The sequence below is a fragment of the Petromyzon marinus genome, chromosome 18 (assembly GCF_048934315.1).
Source record: "Petromyzon marinus isolate PM22_M1 ecotype Great Lakes invasive population chromosome 18, UKy_Petmar_22M1.pri1.0, whole genome shotgun sequence".
NCBI classification, from domain to species: Eukaryota; Metazoa; Chordata; class Hyperoartia; order Petromyzontiformes; family Petromyzontidae; genus Petromyzon; species Petromyzon marinus.
This window is the reverse complement of record NC_133684.1, coordinates 6,461,664-6,481,429: the sequence shown is the minus strand read 5'-3', so window position 1 is coordinate 6,481,429 and position 19,766 is coordinate 6,461,664. Positions and strand designations below refer to the sequence as shown.

Below are 19,766 nucleotides of genomic sequence, written 5' to 3'. Positions count from 1 at the left end.
ACCTGTAATTTTGGGAGGGGAAAGTGGTAACGTTTAATGTTTAAACCATGAAAACACTGCACACCTTGAGTTACATATAACCTTACAAATTAACCAATATAAATTTTGGCAAAAGCCAGGAGTCAACAAGAAGGAAAGCAGAAGGGAGTCTGAAGTGACGGCAAATATATTCACAACAAAACTTTAATCGCAACTGGAAATAACACATGGCACTAAAGGTGCAACTTACAATGCAAGACATCTGCAGCGACGCAAACCAAATCGTCCCCATAAAGGTCCTGCAGCACAGAGGGTTTGGGAGGGGTGCATTAGCGGCGCCGCGAAAACGGCCGCCGCCAATTTGACACGCTCGGACAAATCGCGTGGGACACAACGTCGAGAGATTTTGTTGCAAATAACTGGCTCGCTGTTCCTTCGTACGACCATCAGTCAAGGAGAAAAACGCGATTGTGTATGGTGGGGGGGGGATTAGATTTACAGGCGAACGCGATGTGGAATCGTTTCCGAGTGAAGTCTGGGTATTAAAAATCAGGAGCCTGTGACTGGGTGGCGGCTAGGGTGACAGCACCGAGCCCTCACCACTGATAGCCTGGGTTTGAATTCAGGCAGGCCGCAAGTGATTTTAACGGGTGCCTTTGGTGCAGTGAAGTTTATGGTCTCAGCCCGTTGACCAATCACTGCACAAAATTCAATATAGCGTCAAATTTTGTTCCACACTCAATTTGGCTACATTCCAGCGGCGTCACATTACTCTCCCGTGCAGAGAAAGTGCTACCCCCTCTTCTGTGTGGAACAGTGGTCACTTCAGGGAATCTCAGAGGTTGCTGTGGTGTATCCACTTCTGTGGGCCGGTCTGCAACAAGGGTCGTACTTGCTTTGAAAAATCCAAGTGGATGCTTCGTGTCTCGTGACGCGAAACCCAAAAGCGCAATGGGGATAAAATTCGGGAAAGCTTCGCAACAAAAGCGGTGCGAACGTTAACGGGCCGACTTGGATCGCACGCTCACAACACTCAGGTGATACTCCTCCATGTCCAACGAGTGACATGACAAGACAGACGTGGCAACAGAGAAGCATTGATTAACGCTTAAATAAAATAGGCAATCTACAACTTCTCAGGTGCAACTAAAAAATCAGTAAGTAATGATTCGACGATAAGTTCGTATGTGCAGCACACCTTTAAGGGCGGTCGACGCTGCCGTTTACTGCAGTAGATAACGCGAGGAAAAACCGGGAATAGACTCGGAACAACGGAGGGGGCGACGGGAACCACGGGCGACACCCGAGTCGAGGCCGTGTCAACTAGAGATTGCACATGAGAAAAGACGGCGTGGGAGTAAAAACGGGAGAGTGGTGTTGCTCTTAATCCTTCCTGGCAAAGGATCCGGACGGACACCGCTAAAAAAAAAACAAGCCAGCAGCGGCACACGTCACAGCGCGAGTCGCGCCAACGATTGGCCGCTTGTGAACTTCGACGCTGCCGTCACTGTGAGTCACGGCCGGCAATGATGGCATACCACTAAACTAAGCGGCACAATTAGCGGTTCCTGAAACCGGCCGGCGAGTCAAACACCGGAACGGTGCACGACGTGGAGAAGCGAACTTGCGATCTGCATAATCCAGGGAGGGCGTGGCTAACCGCTGAACTCGCCCAACACTCAATAGAACCCCCGAAGATGGACAATACAACGCATTTGGCTAATCGGCACGAGCTCGGGGCTGCGCGAGCCGAGGCTGCGATCGTGGCACAAACATTCACTAAAAGTAAACTGCTCCGAAGATGCGGCTGCAACAAGCGCAAGCGCGCAGAAAAAATTTGGAATGCTCAGCAGCAGCACCCACAAAAAATCTGTCTTCCGCATCGTCCTTGGCAGCAGAGGATCTCGGCGGTGACTGGACCGCGGGCGAGAATTAACAATCGGCAACGCGTCGGTGCTTTACACGACAGCGAAGCACTGCTCCGCCGGTCGGTCGCAACGGCACCACCAGTCGGTAAGCTTCACTGGACGGGTGGCTGCGGTAAGACAGGGTGGAGAGGGTGAAGTATGGGCGTGGGGATGGTTTCTTAGCGAGGGAAGCGAGAGAGATGGTGGGGGAGGCGAGCTCTTCCGTCGGTTTAGAACTCAAGGCACCGCCAGCAAAGGCGTTGCCAAATCCTGAAAGCGGCCAACCCAACCGAGTCACTAGATAGACCATCTTAAAGCTGTCAAAAATATCACTGGACAATTTACCAAGCATTACACATCGTAAACTGATACAGGATCCTTAAACCATACTGATAGCCATGTAACTAGACAATAGTAAACTGATAATTTCTTCATACCTCACTGGAATCGCTCCTATATATGTGCATCTGCATCACATCCTCGACCCAGAAAAAAATTGCTGAATGTTGCTCGTCACCTTCACATTTTTCCACTTGGTGGCGACAAAATCGCAAATTTGACGACAGAACCAAGACAGAGGGTTCTCAAACTCATACCGGCCAACCCAAACGGTTTACCCCGTATTCTTGTACAGGGACCTTGAGTTCAGGTTCATACGGCGTACAACCGTTTCATTACAGGCAAACAAAATGTTCGTCTATTTGTTTGTTTCTCCCTTGTGATGGGACTTTGTAGGATGAGCATTGAGATTTATAAGCTCTGAATTGGTCTGTAATAAGGTAGGGCACTGAGAAGGGGTTGACAGGTATGCAAACTCCAACCCCTCGGCGCCTCTCCCCGGGCCCGGTTTGAATGTCGACTTTTTAAAGGACGCGTAGTAAGACTTCATTATCACCACAATTTAAGGGTGTAGAGGTGAACTAACACGGGATTCGGCGAGCTGCGAGGGGAAAAAAAGTTTGAAGGATGCGACGGTTAAATCTACCGCATATGGATCCGTGGTGTCATCTGCTTCACAGCATCTCCCGCACTGCTTCATAGCAAGTGTGGGTGAGAAGACATCTAGGGAGACACGCAGACTCCGAGACGCCTGCCCCTTGTGATAGGCATGTAACGATTCACCGCCCCAGGCGATTCGATGGATGGTGATGCTGCGTACCAATTGGCATGGGTTTTAACAACAAATCCATGCCTTTTGTTTCGTACTTACCACCTCGTTGCATTCTCTATTTTTTTCCCCGTCTCCTTTGCGGTTTCACTCGATGCCATTTGCATAAACGTAAGAGCAGACCATTCGCATACATCGTAAATAATCTAATCTCGTGCAGACGAGTGGATGCTTGTATCGCGGGCGCAACCATTGCGTTTTAATTTATAAATCATTACACGCCCACGTTAGTTCGTGGGTCCACTCCAACAGCCGCTCTTCCAACCCTCGCCGTTTTTTCGCCCGGCAGTAAAAGCGCAAAAATGCACAAAAGAAAAATAACAGCAGCACACGTTTGGCGAGATGCGCCACCACTCTCCCACGCGCTGCTGCCACGAGATTAAATTAGCGACACTGTCGGGAGCGGCCTTTATTGGGAGGGGGGAGTGGAGTCTGAGCGATAGCGGAGCAGGTACCGTCATGAGGTTTTTTTTGTTTCACCCAAGGCGGAGGAGAGCGAAGGACGGGAGGACGCGAGATTCTCATTCACCTCCTCTTTCTCCACTCCACCCCCCCCGCCCCGTATCTGCAGAACGAGGGCCACCCGGCCACCTCCCCCCACCCCCTTCTCCGTCTGCAAGTGTCGCCCCGTACCCTCACTTCTTCACACACTTTTGCCACGCCAGGCCCCCGCAGGCCGCCGACACGATGAAGTAGATGATGACCTGGGCGAGGACAGAAAACCAGCGTCAAGAGGGGGTCAAAGCATAAAAACTAAGCTCGGCAACCCGTGTAGGAACAAAACAACAGTTCATACGCGAGTTAAAACAAAAACACGGAAGTCGTTAAGAAGCATGGGAGGTGCACGCTTGCAATTACGCCAAGGTGCAGGTTGCGAGGACAGATGGGTTAGGAAACGCACACGAGTTAAAGACTTCGTATCGACTGTGAAGGAAAAAAAAGGGCGCTTGGGGCAAGACGCATCGCTGGCAGGAGCGTCGGCCGGTGGTCGAGATGCAGGGGTAGCTCAAGGAGGGAACATACCCTCAAGGACATCCACCTCGGGGACTGAAGAGATCAACTCGCACGAAGGAACTACTGGACATCCGTGAGAAAGAGCTTCATAAGCTCATCGGATTCCTCCGGTACAAATAAAGATACCGAACGAGATGGATCGTTGGCCTTTATCCAGCAGTGGATGGATCGTGGTCGCTGCTGGTGCTGTTAATGATGGCGATGTTGACAAAGCAAACCTCAAATGAGCCTCAAGACATCTGTCAGAAGAATGCTGCTTGGAGTGTGTTGGCCACTTCCTCGTTCTTGCACGCGGAATCATATTGGCGAGACCGCAGGACACCCGACCCATAAAGAGGCGTCGCCAGCAGGCACGACGGCCGGCACGGGAAACGTGAAGAATTATTTTTAAGCAACGCCTAAAATGACGACATCAACACGAGCGATGTCACGCGGCCGGCGTCGCTACTCACAATGGCCACAATGGCCAGCAAGAGCGTCAGCTTGAGGTTCTTCATGCACATGGCACGCGCGAGGTTCCGGCTGGAGCGTTTGAACGTCACCGACTGAAAACGTGCAGACCGGGAGAGAGAGGGAGGGGGGGGGGAGGAGACGTTAATAACGTACAGAGCACAGGAAACAGATTCTCATTGTTCTCATCAGCACAATAGTCAGTTACGTGAAAGTCAAGCTCGTGTCATCATCCTTGTCGTGATTATCGATCGCTATCATCATCAGTAGCGTATGAAAGTCACTAAGTTTCGTAAATAGAGATTTGAGTTGTCATCTTCACCATCATCACACCATCGACACAAAATGTATAAGTATTCTAATAATTCACGGCAGCAACATCATCAGGCGTGTCGTCATCAACATCATCATTGCCATTATCAGCAGGACAAACATCACAAGTGTTCTCATAAAATTAATTAGCATCTTAAAATCCATCATCAGTATCATTATTGATGCCATCACCACCACAACAATGATCATATGTTCACCAGTATCATCATTATCACTGCCGCCATCAGACACGTACAAAACACCTTCCAGTTTAACACGTAGGCTTTCGCCAGCCCGCATAAAACCATTGGCTATCATTGGTATCATCATCCGCCGCCTTTTCATCACATCACCCATCATCATCATATCATCAATACCACCATCCTGTCAAAATCATAACCGTCACGACCACCACCACGTAATTTATTCTTTAAAACGCAATTCCCAACACGTCTGAATGTGCAGCCTGTGCTCTGAATAGGCAGGATGGTGACATGCAAGAACGCCGCGGGTTACAAAAGAGCGATTGAGGCTCCGCACTGCACGCCGTGTCGCGTGTGGAATGTTTACACTGCGAGTGCTAATGCGTAGAGAATTCGTAAGCGATGCGGAAGCCACTGCTGCTTGCACAGATATTTATTTGTTTTGTAGACTCGAGAAAAGATAGTGGACAAAAAAATCCCTGCTCTATAGTTGACACACTCACGAATGGATGACCAGGCATAACAGCTCAAAGAGGAGATACGAGGTGCATTACAGATTAACAGATGCTCATGGACATCACAGCAGCTCCGAAGTTCAGACATAGCATAGGCACTCACAGAGATCACATATGTTTACAGACATCACAGCTCACAGATGTTCAAACATATCACATACAGCTTAGATATCGCAAATGCTCAGTCACACTCACGGATATCACACAAGACAACAAATGCCATTCTCCACTAAAGCCGCGGTGACGTCAACACAGATCGTGACAGGCCAAGTCTGATTTAAAGGCCACGTTATGTGTCCAAGGCTTGCCCACAGGAGGTCACGGGGCAGACCCAGGCGGTATGGACTAAATGACTTAGATGACTGGTAGATGCACAGAAACTATTTTTATTTTATCAGGTAAGGCCCACTTAGCTATATAGCTCTTTTACATAAGCGACATGGCCACAAATGATAGCTCAAAGAAGCGGCTTATCACGTGCAAATTTATAACAGCCAAATACTCTCAAAGCACGTTTCTTAATGCGGAAGGAAAAACCGGAGGACCCCAAGAAAAATCCACGCGACCACGGGGAGAAAGACACGCAAACCACAAATATACTAGGCATTGGGGTCAGCATGCAAGCTACGACCTCCCAAGGGAGTTAACATCTCGCCACCTTTAACGTCTTGCCACAGTGTCCAAGGCTTGCCCACAGGAGGTCACGGGGCAGACCGAGGCGGTATGGATTAAATGGCTGAGATGATGCACGTAACGCGTGTTTCCCACTGTGCCACTGGTGGCTGTGGTTTGGCTGCCCAGCGATCTCACAAGAAGCTCGAAACACGGCTGTGCAGACCGAGTTACAACAGGGGGTCTTTATCGCTCCGTCCGTCGCGCAACGACGCCGCGGGGATCGGGACTCCCCCCTGTGGACTCACCGAATCCACGAGGTTCTCCGCTTTGTCAATCAGCAGCTCCAGCTTCTCGCCCCGGTCAGCAATCAGGTCTGGAGAAAGGGAAAAGAAGAGAAAAAATAAACCACGCGGCTCGGAAGAGAGCCACTGCGCGCGATGCGGCACTCGCGTCAAAACACTAGCGGTCAGACGCTCTGAGCCAGCACCGCTCAGGCCAGGAGCTGAAATCCTGATTTAAAGCCCATCTTGATTAAAGCGGGTGTAAGTGTTATCGGCCTGGTGACCAATTATTGCAGAAAAAAATAATGACGTTGAAGTTGAGTTTTTCACTTAGTGTGGATAAATGTGGTCGCTTACGACAGCTGTTAAAGACGTTTGCTAGTTGTGCAGCATTCCTTAATGACCCTGGACTCATTCTCTGCAATATCGATGCTTTTGTTTTGTTGTTGTTGCTGTGCTCAAGCAACACCACGGACCCTTCCGTGTAAAACAGCCCGGCAACTGTATAAACGGGACCATCCATGCGACATAAAAAATTAAACTCAAAACTCAATAAATGCAAATTCCACCTCCGATGACTTAAAACGTTTCAATGGAATACATATTTTTTACCCGTGATTATATTCTACGAGCCCAGCAACAGGAGCTTTATTCCTCGTTGACGGCTAACATCAGTGGCAAGTGACATCTGAACCAGTCGTGGACACCCCCACCGCATCCGCCAACCTACACGACAAGCGTGGCGAATTATGGCCAAACAACGCCCACAACCGGAGATGGCAACGGGGAGGCCTTAATCCGGCAGTGAACCAACAGAGATCAGTACGTAGACAGAGTTTGTTATATTGCAGAACCGAAGCCGGTAGGTACTGCAACTGGGAAGTGGACGCAAGCGGTGCCGCTCACCGATATTCTTCACCATGATACCCTTGAGCTCATCCACCTGCCCTTGCACCTGTGACAGTCGCTCTGTGCTCTTCTCCTCCGAGAAGTGGCGCTGCAGAGAGACGGGGTGGGGAGGGGTGGGGGTACGTAAGAGATGGAACTAAATAGGAAACGCCGCGAGAGATGGGGAGAACAACGGGGGCGAGATGGAGGCAACAGACGGCGAGACAGTTTGTGTGAAGTGGTTGGGCGTTAATATTTTGGAGCGAGGTGGTTCAGGTGTGGAGGTTTGGGGGGCAAGCATATTGAGGAGACTAGGGTATGGAGTACACCGTGGGCTGCAGTGTCAGAATCAGAATCTTTATTTATCCTGGAGGAATCCGATGAGCTACAAAGTTATTTCTTTACAGATGTCCGGCAGGAACGGGTCAAAAACTTACAACAACAAACAATGCCAAACAGCGATCGGAGTGCCAGGTATAGGAAAGGAATTTGCTAAAAGTAAATACTTAAAATAGATAAGGCATACAAGTCCATATTGCAAGGAGTGTGGAAACCAGGGTGGGAAGGCGAGGTCGTTGGGGTGTGTGGAGGCTTAGGCGGGGGAGACGAGGGCGAAAAGATATTTGTGCGAGGATGTTGAGGAACTCGTCTACTCACCATCTGTGCCCCGAGCACGGAGGAGAACTCGCTGTTCATGGCGTAGGGGAGCGCGGTCTGCGCCCGCGAGCCGTACGTCGTCTGGAAGCGACGCGTCACCTCGCCCAGGAACGCAAACGCCTTCGAGCGCTCAAAGTCCTGAGGGGGAAATGAGGACCGTGTGGCTCGACAATACGGCAATACGACAGGGTCACACGACACGGAAACACGAAGACACGGAAACACAAAGACACGGAAACACAAAGACATGGAAACACAAAGGCACGTTGGGACTATACGATGCTCCACAGCAACATCTGGCGACAAGACGACACAAAGCAACAAAGCACGGCGGACACTAGTACGACAATACGGCAACGCGACAAAGCAACACGATGTGGCAATATACAACACGACGCGGCAACGCGTGGGCAAAAGGCAACAAGAACGATCAACACTAAAAGGCAACCCAAGGTGGAAAAATAAGGCAACATGACATGGCACCGCGAGGCAATGCAAGACACACGGCAGGAGCAACACAAGGAACCAGAAACCAATGACACAACCAACACACATCAACCAGGCAATACAAGACACCTTGACACCACAAGAACACACGACAACACAGCACAACCCCACAGTAAAATAACAACAAGGCAATGCAACAAGGGACAGCAACGCAAAGCAACACGACACTCCGAGACAGAGAAACACACCACAGAAACAATACTTCAGTTCAACATTCACGAGAAAAAACAAACATTGGCTGTGCGAGCACCTACATCGTCCGTGATGCACAGGTACACGATTCTGTCTTGGGAGATGTAGTGGAAGAGATAGCTGAAACACAAAGAGTTAACCTTACAACTGCCGTAGGCGATAACCACAGTCATAAACGCAGCTATAAGACTCGTGATAAATTTTGGTTTATCGATGGGATGACCGTGTCTAACCATAGGCTACTGCAGGAGACCCAAGATGAGGCTTGTGCTGCTACCCTGAGTGATGCGGGAACACCATCTATGGCACTTGGGCCGTGTGGCTCCTCGCTTCCCCTTGGCTGATCCTGCCCACCAGGGCCTCCGAGCAAGAGAATCTCGTGGGAGGAGGAGACTGAGGGAGGGGGCAGCCACAACCTCGTGGCTGCATCAGATCGGTCATTACCGTGGAGACTGGGGGAGAGGAAGGGGACTCTCGCTCGGGAGCTTTTCCCGGAGGGACCCTAGGGGTTGCAGAGGGACTGTGGATGCTGCTATGCGCCGCCATCTCAGTGTATGCTCCCACATCTGCCTCGATGACTTGCCATTCCAGGTCAGGAAACATTAACCACATTTCTTTCCTCATGGGTTAGAAGCTGCAACCCAAATGCACAGAGCTCTTATCTTGTCGATACACACCTACGTTGTGTGTCCTGCGCTGTCCTGCACGAGTTTGAATCTGGTATCGCACTCCAGCAACATCACTGCATTGACCGATTCATTCAAAATATTGGAGTAATCGCGAAAGAGTGATAATGCGTGAATTCCAAAATCACGTGCCCAATTACAGATTGAAGATTTGTTTGAGCGAGCTCTTGCTCACTCATCAAGCTCATGAATGATTCAGCGATCCCCATTTCTCACCATAACAATTAACACTTTGGTTGAAATGTCTCCATTGCAGACAGACCTTGGCGAGCCTAAATGGTCTCCCCATCTGGTTATAAATAGAGTTCAATCATGAATTGCATCCCAGGTCTCCGCGCCTCTCAAAGGAGACACGTGGAGACACCCACCTGCCGTGCGAGTACGTCAGCTTGGCATTCTCGGGCGAGATCTTGGCGAGCACCTGCTCCGCCACCTCCACGAAGTTCCCGGTGAAGTTGGCATGCTTTGCCAGGATGGTGGTGCTTCGCGCCACCACGGAGAAGAGGATGGCCATGGCGCCGGCTCCCGTCTAGGCGGCCCGCACTCTCCCGGCTCCTGCCATCATGAGGAGAGCATGACGTTGGTAACAGCAGCAGGTGGAATCGTGAAAGAGTACCAACACTAACTGCGATACTCTGATCCCTCCACTGGCACCCAATACAAATGCAGATCAATTGGAAGATCACACCCAACGTCTGCCAAGATCCTCTACGGATCCATAAAATAGTTTTTTTTAATCGTGTAAATATAAATGTCGTTAAACCCGCCACCACCCAACACAGCCAATTAGTAAGCGTTTTCACATAAACAGAACATGACGTTTCACCAGTAATTACAACTAGCTTCATCAGGAGACAGCCAGATCCTCTACGGACTCGCCCCTGTCTACAAGCACTCTCCCACCTTTTCCATCTCGTGTAACGCTGCTCGCCTCTACGAAATGTCATACAACTCTTCCCTCAATTTTTTTGTAGCGTCTTAAGATATGACCACATTTAGACACTCAAAAACACGAGTTCCTCGAACACATACATCCCTTTGTCAATCTACTGCTGGACAAGTGTCCGCCCATGCCGTGCGGGTCATGGGGTTAGTTGATCATACGTCACCACCCTGGCCAGTGCGTGTTGGTAAAGGCGAGCTGCTTAAATGTGGAAGCAGAGTAACTGCGCACAATTTATGTTACTGCACTGCCATATAACCAGCTAATAGTTGTGGTTACCCATACAGCCAGTCCTGGTTCGATCTTACACTGGCGGAGCCAGTGGGGGGCTGGGGTGGCACATGCCCCCCCAATGAGCCGATCGAAATCCCTAATTTCGATTGGATCATTGGGGTTTATTAGTAATAAATCCGCATTTTGCGACCCCCACTGCCACCGTGTAGAATATTATTACGTGCCAGGGACTCTATGAGATGATAGGAAAATAATCGCAGTCCTTAATTGGCAATAAGTAACGGCAAAGCAGTTATAAGTGACTCAGAATTGTGCGCAGTTGCGTATACAGTACACAACTTCCTTGAAGGCATTCACCTTCAGCGAGCGCGATGCCGATCACACACAGTTCGAATTCGACCCTCGATCGATGGCTGCGTCATCGCCGCACATGCGTCGAATAAAAAAGCAAGGAACAAGTCCTTACTTACTAACAACTCCTCTATAATTTTTCATTGCTGGAGGGATTGCCCCCCTTACCTGCAAATCCTGGCTCTGCCATTGCTTAATGAGGTCAGGGATATTTCAGGTCCCCATCAAAAATGAGCATTTAAAGCCATACAAAACTTTCGGGGTGATTTGGCCAGAGGCTCATTAAACACATTATAATTTGTTCAGCTTCTGTAAACTTTCACCAAGTTCGGCAAATGTTTTTCAGGAGAGTCCTGCAGTGGGTTGCGTTTGGAGACAAACGCATACAAGGGGATAATGCTTAAAGATCCGCAGTCGGATTTACAAACCCATTTGCTGTACCGACCTAGCAACCTTGCAGCCTGGTGGATCTAGGCCACAAATCTCTTAACTGATCCTACCTTGCTTCCACAGCGCTGGATCATACACCACCAATGTGTTGTATTAGTGTATCGGTGCATGTGTAGTGACATCGGGGATGTCACTGTATGGTGCCGGTCCGGAAGGGTCGTGCTGTTCGATGTTCCTGCATCGTGGACAGCACCGTGTGGGTGGCTGTAATACCAGCCCTAGCGGGGCTTGGCATGCACTGTGATAGTGCGGGCACCACGCACAGCGTGTGGTAGGGGTTCCCCTGAGGGGGTAAGCATCTGCCCAGGGGCAGGGTTGCCCAAGGCCATGTCACTCTGGTTGACCCCGTAGACACGTGATCCGAAATGTCCATACAGGGGGCCCCAGGTGGGGGGGACTAGGGGGGGATCACGTGTCCGTAGAGAGAGCTCTTGAGAAGGATGGAGAGGGAACGAGAATATTCAGGAAGGCGGGCAGGGCCGAGGGCGGAGCGGCCCCAACCGGAGAGAGATATAAGGCGGGTCCCTGAGAGGGACCGGGGTCGCTGCATTCTACAAGCTGGAAGCTCAACATCTCTACGTCTCAAGCTGAAGCTCTCCGTCTTACAAGGCAACCACGTGGTCGGAGACCCGAGTGAGGGATCGACCCTTCGTAGCAGTTGTAGTCTGGTAAAGGGGCAGTTACCCCTTTGTGTTACGGCGTTACAAATAAAAGTGTTGCCTCAAAGGAACAACGTCTGCGACTCAGTTGGACCCACTACACATGCACTTGCTACAAATATACCAACATGGGGGAAACTAGCGTATTGTGATTCTATCACTTCACCTTATGCCAATTAATTATGCAGGAAAGCTTTATCGATTCTCAAGATATTTTTTTTTCAGGGTCCTGCATTAGAATATTTAGCCACCACTTTCACAATTTCAACTCATAACGTGCATGGTATCCACTCATAAACAGAGAGAATGCCTCAGAGACACGAAGAATCAAAGGCGAGCGAAATAAGAAGTCAAGCGATAAACCGGAGGCAAATTCCGCCCCAAGCTCTGCAGTCCTCTTATATATTAAGGTGTAATCATCCAGTAATGAGTGTTTGCATGTGGGAGTAATGCAGAGCAGCCAGAGAAAACCCATGCGAGGGGGCAACTCCACCCATTGCAAACAGATAGATGGTGTTCACGTTTGCTGTATTGCATTCGGTTGACAAGCCAGGTTATGACAGTTTAATGCCCACGGGAAGGGAGTTTCACAACATGTGTGACCCACCAAACCTTACTTCGACGGTGGTGGATTACAGGCATGTGTGCCACCACCACCTGGCTATAAAGTGTTGTGTATTGCTGGCCGCTTGATGTTTTTGGCCCTGTGATCTGCAATTCTGTTTTAAAACATTACACTATGGGTACATGTCACTTGCTACTGCTTTATTTGTGCCTCGTAGGTAAATAACCCGGCCGACACGAGTACGAATCCGGCCGAGGGTTGTGGCAGAGGCTGTTTCACTGTTGGCACACGCTACCAAATTCCCGGCTACAGGCAAGCCGGCAACCTGAGTTAAGTGCCTATGAACAAGTTATTAAAATGTGCGAGGAAATCAAGAGTACCTGGAGAAACCCCCCTAGAGCAGTAACTCTCAGTGTATATTATCGACTTAAAACTTTTGTGAACGCAGGAATTCATATTATTTGGTTCTTTCGGTAAAGTCACGTAGATATAAAAAAAATAACTCACGACGCTTCGATCGCAACACAAGCGGTTGTCATCAGAAAAACGGGAGGTTAGCTTCCAAAGGCAAACTGTTTATAAAGGTTTAGGGATGGGCGTAGTCCAAGTGTCAGCAGCATGAGCGGGGCAGCTAATGTTAATGTAGAAGAAGACAACGAGGGAGAGAGAGGGGGTAGAGATAGGGAGAGAGCGAGGGGGGTAAATACAAAGCCATTTCGTAAACTTTTCTTTGTATATCTCAAGTCTGCGAATCTTTAACCGTAACAGACACAATAACCAGTCACAACAGCTACCAAGGTTGGGTTGAAAATGATTAACCCTAACGCAAGCTGAAGACTATGCCACTGACCCAATTAACAAATGCAACAGCAACTCCCTTCGTAGCACTAACCCGTCCACATAATCCAAGCAATTTCCATAATCACCACATCAGTCCCCGCTAAAGCGTTCGCCGCATCATGTCACGAACCCAACATAGGCGCTGGGCAGTAATTATCCAATAAAAAGACAACTGTTAACCACTCATCATCATCATGCAGGCCGATCCATGTGTAAAGCCACACAGCAGATGTATGCCTCTCCTCGTGCTCCCCCAACCCTTCTTAACGATCGTGAGCCGGTGCTCAGCTGCCATTAACAGCCAAAGCCACTGGTGGATATTCCACATTCCTATGACTGGGAAACATCCATCTCAAAGGCGAACAATTGCCACACCACAAAATCGCACTCATTCCATCAGCCTCGAATGGCTGAGGGCAGTGTTGATAAAGATAGCAATCATGAAATACAGCGATGGGGTTGATCACCAGCTGTTGTATATCGGTCTATCCATCGCTGGGTCGAAGGTCGCACACGCCACTACATCATTTCACGGTCCGGTGCTAAAACTCAACTTTTTTTTTACCAGGTAAGGTCCCGCTGAGTTACATCGCTCTTTTTCAGAAGCGAACCGGCCACAAATGATAGCTCAACGAAGTGGCTTATCGCGTGGCATTTTACAGCAGCCAAATACTCGAAACGCGTGTCGAGTCCGAAATGTGGAGGGTGGAAACCGAGGGACTCCCGAGAAAAATCCACGCTACCATGTGGGGTGTGGGGGGAGAGACACGTAAACTCCAAATACACAGCAGGCGTCTCGGTCGGAATCGAACCCACGACCTCCTGGCGAGGTAGTCAACATCTCCTAGCCACCGTGATGATGCGAGAAAAATATACAACAGGCATCGTCAGGGTGGGGATCGAACCGACGACCTCCTGTGTACCTGGCGAGGTAGTTAACATCTCAGACGAGGTAGTTAACATCTCAAGACGAGGTAGTTAACATCTCAGGCGAGGTAGTTAACATCTCAGACGAGGTAGTTAACATCTCAGACGAGGTAGTTAACATCTCAGACGAGGTAGTTAACATCTCAGACGGGGTAGTTAACATCTCAAGACGAGGTAGTTAACATCTCAGACGAGGTAGTTAACATCTCAGGCGAGGTAGTTAACATCTCAGACGAGGTAGTTAACATCTCAGACGAGGTAGTTAACATCTCAGACGGGGTAGTTAACATCTCAAGACGAGGTAGTTAACATCTCAGACGAGGTAGTTAGCATCTCAGACGGGGTAGTTAACATCTCAGACGGGGTAGTTAACATCTCAAGACGAGGTAGTTAACATCTCAGACGAGGTAGTTAACATCTCAGACGAGGTAGTTAACATCTCAGACGAGGTAGTTAACATCTCAGACGGGGTAGTTAACATCTCAAGACGAGGTAGTTAACATATCAGACGAGGTAGTTAACATCTCAGACGAGGTAGTTAACATCTCAGACGAGGTAGTTAACATCTCAAGACGAGGTAGTCAACATCTCAGACGAGGTAGTTAACATCTCAGACGAGGTAGTTAACATCTCGAGACGAGGTAGTTAACATCTCGAGACGAGGTAGTTAACATCTCGAGACGAGGTAGTTAACATCTCAAGACGAGGTAGTTAACGTCTCAAGACGAGGTAGTTAACATCTCAGACGAGGTAGTTAACATCTCAGACGGGGTAGTTAACATCTCAAGACGAGGTAGTTAACATCTCAGACGAGGTAGTTAACATCTCAGGCGAGGTAGTTAACATCTCAGACGAGGTAGTTAACATCTCAGACGAGGTAGTTAACATCTCAGACGGGGTAGTTAACATCTCAAGACGAGGTAGTTAACATCTCAGACGAGGTAGTTAGCATCTCAGACGGGGTAGTTAACATCTCAGACGGGGTAGTTAACATCTCAAGACGAGGTAGTTAACATCTCAGACGAGGTAGTTAACATCTCAGACGAGGTAGTTAACATCTCAGACGGGGTAGTTAACATCTCAAGACGAGGTAGTTAACATATCAGACGAGGTAGTTAACATCTCAGACGAGGTAGTTAACATCTCAGACGAGGTAGTTAACATCTCAAGACGAGGTAGTCAACATCTCAGACGAGGTAGTTAACATCTCAGACGAGGTAGTTAACATCTCAGACGAGGTAGTTAACATCTCGAGACGAGGTAGTTAACATCTCGAGACGAGGTAGTTAACGTCTCGAGACGAGGTAGTTAACGTCTCAAGACGAGGTAGTTAACATCTCAAGACGAGGTAGTTAACATCTCAGACGAGGTAGTTAACATCTCAGACGAGGTAGTTAACATCTCAGACGAGGTAGTTAACATCTCAGACGAGGTAGTTAACGTCTCAAGACGAGGTAATTAACATCTCAAGACGAGGTAGTTAACATCTCAGATGTTAACTGCTATAGCCCTATGGGCTATCAACTAGAACGCGATGTTTCCCGCCCGAGCGTATTTACACGCCTTCCAAGTCCACGCGAACGTCCCTAACTTGCGCGTGTCCTCCGCTCGGCGGAACGTTCCTCTTGCGGTCTCGAGATGTAATTCCAAACGTACAAGCAGCATTCGCGTTTCTCCGTGCACTCCCCTGAGCTTTTGTTTTGTGTTGACTGTTACGGTCCGAAAATTTTAAAACAATCCTTCAGCTTAAATCAAGCGTTCGAAATACACGTACACGCAGCTGCCTACCAGCGCGGCGAGCTTCACACCATAATTATAACGCAACACCTGCTGGTGTCAAAGAACGTCGTTTAAACACAGGTTAACGTCATTTTTAAACAAAATGACAACAGTTTATAACAATTAAAAAAACAGGCCCAAACAGGACCTCGTCCCTCGCCTAGCGCCAAATCGCGGTTCGCTTCCGCCACACCCCGTGGCCAAACAAGGCCGCACCGATGCCTGCCCCGGGGCGTCACCAGGTGGAGGGGGGGGGAAGAGGAAATAGCTTCACCTGTGGCGATCAAATCGTGGCGGAAGGCAGAGGCGACGGCCTAGGTGCGAGCTGCGCGACGGTTGAGGCTAAAGTGTTGAGTTTAAATTAAATCTGCGCAAGCTTTCGCTTCCGCTCCTGGCGCGATGAGACAGCTGATCGGTCATGTGTCACGAGGAGCGGATTGGGTTATTGGTGATCACGTGGCACGGTTCCTCACCCCCCCCTCACCTTTCCACCCCCCCCTCACCCCTCCACCACCCCCCCCTCACCCCTCCACCACCCCCCCCCTCACCCCTCCACCACCCCCCCCCTCACCCCTCCACCACCCCCCTCACCCCTCCACCCCCCCTCACCCCTTCACCACCCCCCCCTCACCCCTCCACCACCCCCCCCTCACCCCTCCACCCCCCCCTCACCCCTCCACCCCCCCCTCACCCCTCCACCACCCCCCCTCACCCCTCCACCACCCCCCCTAACCCCTCCACCACCCCCCCTCACCCCTCCACCACCCCCCCCCCTCACCCCTCCACCACCCCCCCCTCACCCCTCCACCACCCCCCCTCACCCCTCCACCACCCCCCCTCACCCCTCCACCACCCCCCCCTAACCCCTCCACCACCCCCCCTCACCCCTCCACCACCCCATACAAAACAGCTGCCCACGTGTTCAACACGTCGGCAGGGTGGCATGCAACACACTCACTATCGGCGACGTTTCGGGGAATGGTCCTTCTTTACTTACAGCACACAGGTCCAGACTGTGTTGCGACATCCCACAGACCGTGTAAGCACATCGTGAACGGACGGCCCCAATCGGATCATTCAACGGCGATCTGAACTAAAACCCACGCGGCTGCTACTCCCAAAGCAATCGAATGGGGGGGGGGGATATCAAATATCGACATCGATTTGGAACCCGTTGCAATTCCCAAAAATTCCACACGCAAGCAGAAGACGATAGCAAATCGGGATGCCTACCGTTCTCGTCTCTCTGTGCCGTGAAGAAGAGCCATTGGACGAAGCGCCTACTTTTATATATTTTAAAGTCACAGTGTTATTGAATAATGTACAGTACGTATTGCGCTTTTTGTCGTTATTTTTGCTTGTGTGCCAAATGCCAACGGAGCATCACCGGATATGTTACGCCTTTAAAAAAACCATTTAGGTGAAGTATACTCTTTGGTTCTATTGGGTAAAGTCACGTAGGTGAAAATTAAATAACAAAAAATCACGACGTTTCGGCCACAACACAAGCGGCCTTCATCAGGTGAAGGGACGAGACTGTCTGGAGGACAGCGCTGATCTAGAATTTAGGTGAAGTTTTGGGAAATTACCCTTATTAAAAGCACCCATTTAAATATGTACTTCCAGCAAGTACGCACTCTCAGAAGGCAGTGTGGAGAGACAGAGTACATGCGGCAGATATATGCGTATATGCAGATGTATGCGTATTTATTTTGGTACACACTCGCGCCTCCCCGGTGCAGATGTTCACACTCGGCACTTATTTAAAACCGAGTCGACCTTGGAGGCGCTCAGCTTCAAGCCAGATTGCAGTACGGTACTACGATCCACCCGATGTTGGCTGTGGTTCGGTAATCGAACCCAGTTCGCTGGTATCGTAACGCTCTGCGCTAACCACCGCGCCACCGCTGCCCAAACACGACAGAAATACCTAAAGCAACACACAACGATGAATGTCCCCCGGTATGGCCTTCAACAGACTGTTGGGGCAAGTCCTGTCCTGTTAGTGGAGCATCGGCACACCCCCTGGTGTGCCGTGCCGACCGAGCACCAGGTACTCATTTGAGGCTGAGTCGACCTCGGGGAGGCCCAGGACCGGCTCAGATAATCGTCACTTGGTGTTGGCCGTGAGCGCACTCACCGCCGCTCCCTGCCTGCCTGGTCGTGTCCAAAAACACCTGCCCTCCATTCGGCACTAAGCCACCACGGCCCTCGTGCCAGGCTAGGTGCACTTTACGGCCACGTTGTGTGCAAAAGGCTGTCTGGGCAGGAGGCTACGGGACAACCCCCAGGGTGTTACGAGTCGACTGAAATGACTCGACAGGTGCGCCGTCTGTGCTCTCACCTGTGGCTGCGATTTAGCCACTCGGCGCTCCGTCTTGTTACCCAGGTGTTCACATTTTATGTCTCAATGTAATTGCAATCATTTATATCGCTATGCTTCTCGTGCGCTTTTCAGTTTTCGCTCCATTACCTTCGTCAATGACCATGTTTCTGAACCATGTCATGGCGGGTAGGACATAGTGATTACTAGATGCTCTCAAACAACATGTATATACAACCATTCGTGTTTCTCGTGACAAAATCGCCAGAAAGGTGCCTCTGAATGCGCCGTATCCTCAGAGGCTAAGCAGGATTGGCCTGGATAGTGCTCCGATGGGTAAACATCACGCGCGACAGGTTGTTGTTACCAGTTGTGCTCCATGCTGAGCAGCAGAGGGCAGTGCAATAACAGTAGCGAGAACCGCATTTCCTAATCCCCGCCCCTTCATTAACCCTTAAGTATTGACCAGTGTGGTGAAGTATGGTCAGATACGTCCCGTAATTTGAAGAGGCAGTTATCCTGCAATGGGCTGACAAAGATGATTTATATGAGTTTAAAATAAGTTGTTTTAATCCCATGGCAGCCACAATAAGTAAAATTCGAATACAATTTAACGATACAAATTTATGTTATTTATTTAATGGATTCATTGAATATGTAATATTACATTACAGTTTAGTGGTGCAATGGTTAGCACACTGCATTATGAAACTGGTGATGTGATGTTTAATTCCCGGCCATGGCTAGCACGAGTGGTGAAGTGATATCTGAACTGAACAGGTTCTGGATTTCCCATGACAATATGCTGAAAACACTGGATTTTTTTTTAAAGACAACAAAAATAGCTGATTTGTGACCCAATCTTTTTGGGTACACCTTTGGAATGTGCATCTCGACTGCACGGTTTTGGTTGCACAAGCCAGGGCTACTTCAGCCCGGTCTCATGATTCCGGTCACAGGACATGAGGCAATATCCTCATAGCCCCTGGGATTCCATGAAGTGGCTCCAAAAGTAATTCCTTAAATATAGGGATATGAACACAAACATGAGACTACATTTAAGACCTTAAACCATCTACTTTCCCTTCTTCATCACATTGGTGACCCAGCCGTTATTCATTCGCTGTGCGATGGCCTTATTTTATTATAAAAAGTCTCATTTGTGCATGCTCCAACGGTCTATATGTGTCTGTGCACGGGTATGTGGGGAACAGTGGCGCAGTGGTTAGCGTGCCGCAACATGAAACGAGCGACTTGATTCAGTTCTCAGCCGCAGCTAGCGCGACTTGAGAGTGGTGGCGGTGCTTATCCTGGACCTTCC

General features: G+C 49.7%; 1 protein-coding gene across 1 annotated transcript; it reads right to left on the bottom strand.

The window, feature by feature from the left end:
• Positions 1-155: 155 nt before the first annotated feature.
• Positions 156-16,580, bottom strand: VAMP7 (vesicle associated membrane protein 7). Its single transcript, XM_032956660.2, has 8 exons — positions 16,397-16,580; positions 9,743-9,929; positions 8,751-8,808; positions 7,990-8,127; positions 7,351-7,441; positions 6,469-6,536; positions 4,521-4,613; positions 156-3,758 (listed from the first exon to the last, which is right to left on the bottom strand). The coding sequence occupies exons 2-8, from the start codon at positions 9,886-9,888 to the stop codon at positions 3,690-3,692; spliced, it is 663 nt and encodes a 220-aa protein (XP_032812551.1). The 5' UTR covers positions 9,889-9,929; positions 16,397-16,580; the 3' UTR covers positions 156-3,689.
• Positions 16,581-19,766: the final 3,186 nt, after the last annotated feature.

Bases quoted from the DNA above. Each gene is read 5' to 3' on its own strand.
- VAMP7 (XM_032956660.2), bottom strand. From the start codon at position 9,888: ATGGCCATCCTCTTCTCCGTGGTGGCGCGAAGCACCACCATCCTGGCA. The intron at 8,809-9,742 runs GTGGGTGTCTCC...TTTGTGTTTCAG, and splicing joins CTGACGTACTCGCACGGCAG to CTATCTCTTCCACTACATCT. The intron at 8,128-8,750 runs GTAGGTGCTCGC...TTTCCCCCTCAG, and splicing joins ACCTGTGCATCACGGACGAT to GACTTTGAGCGCTCGAAGGC.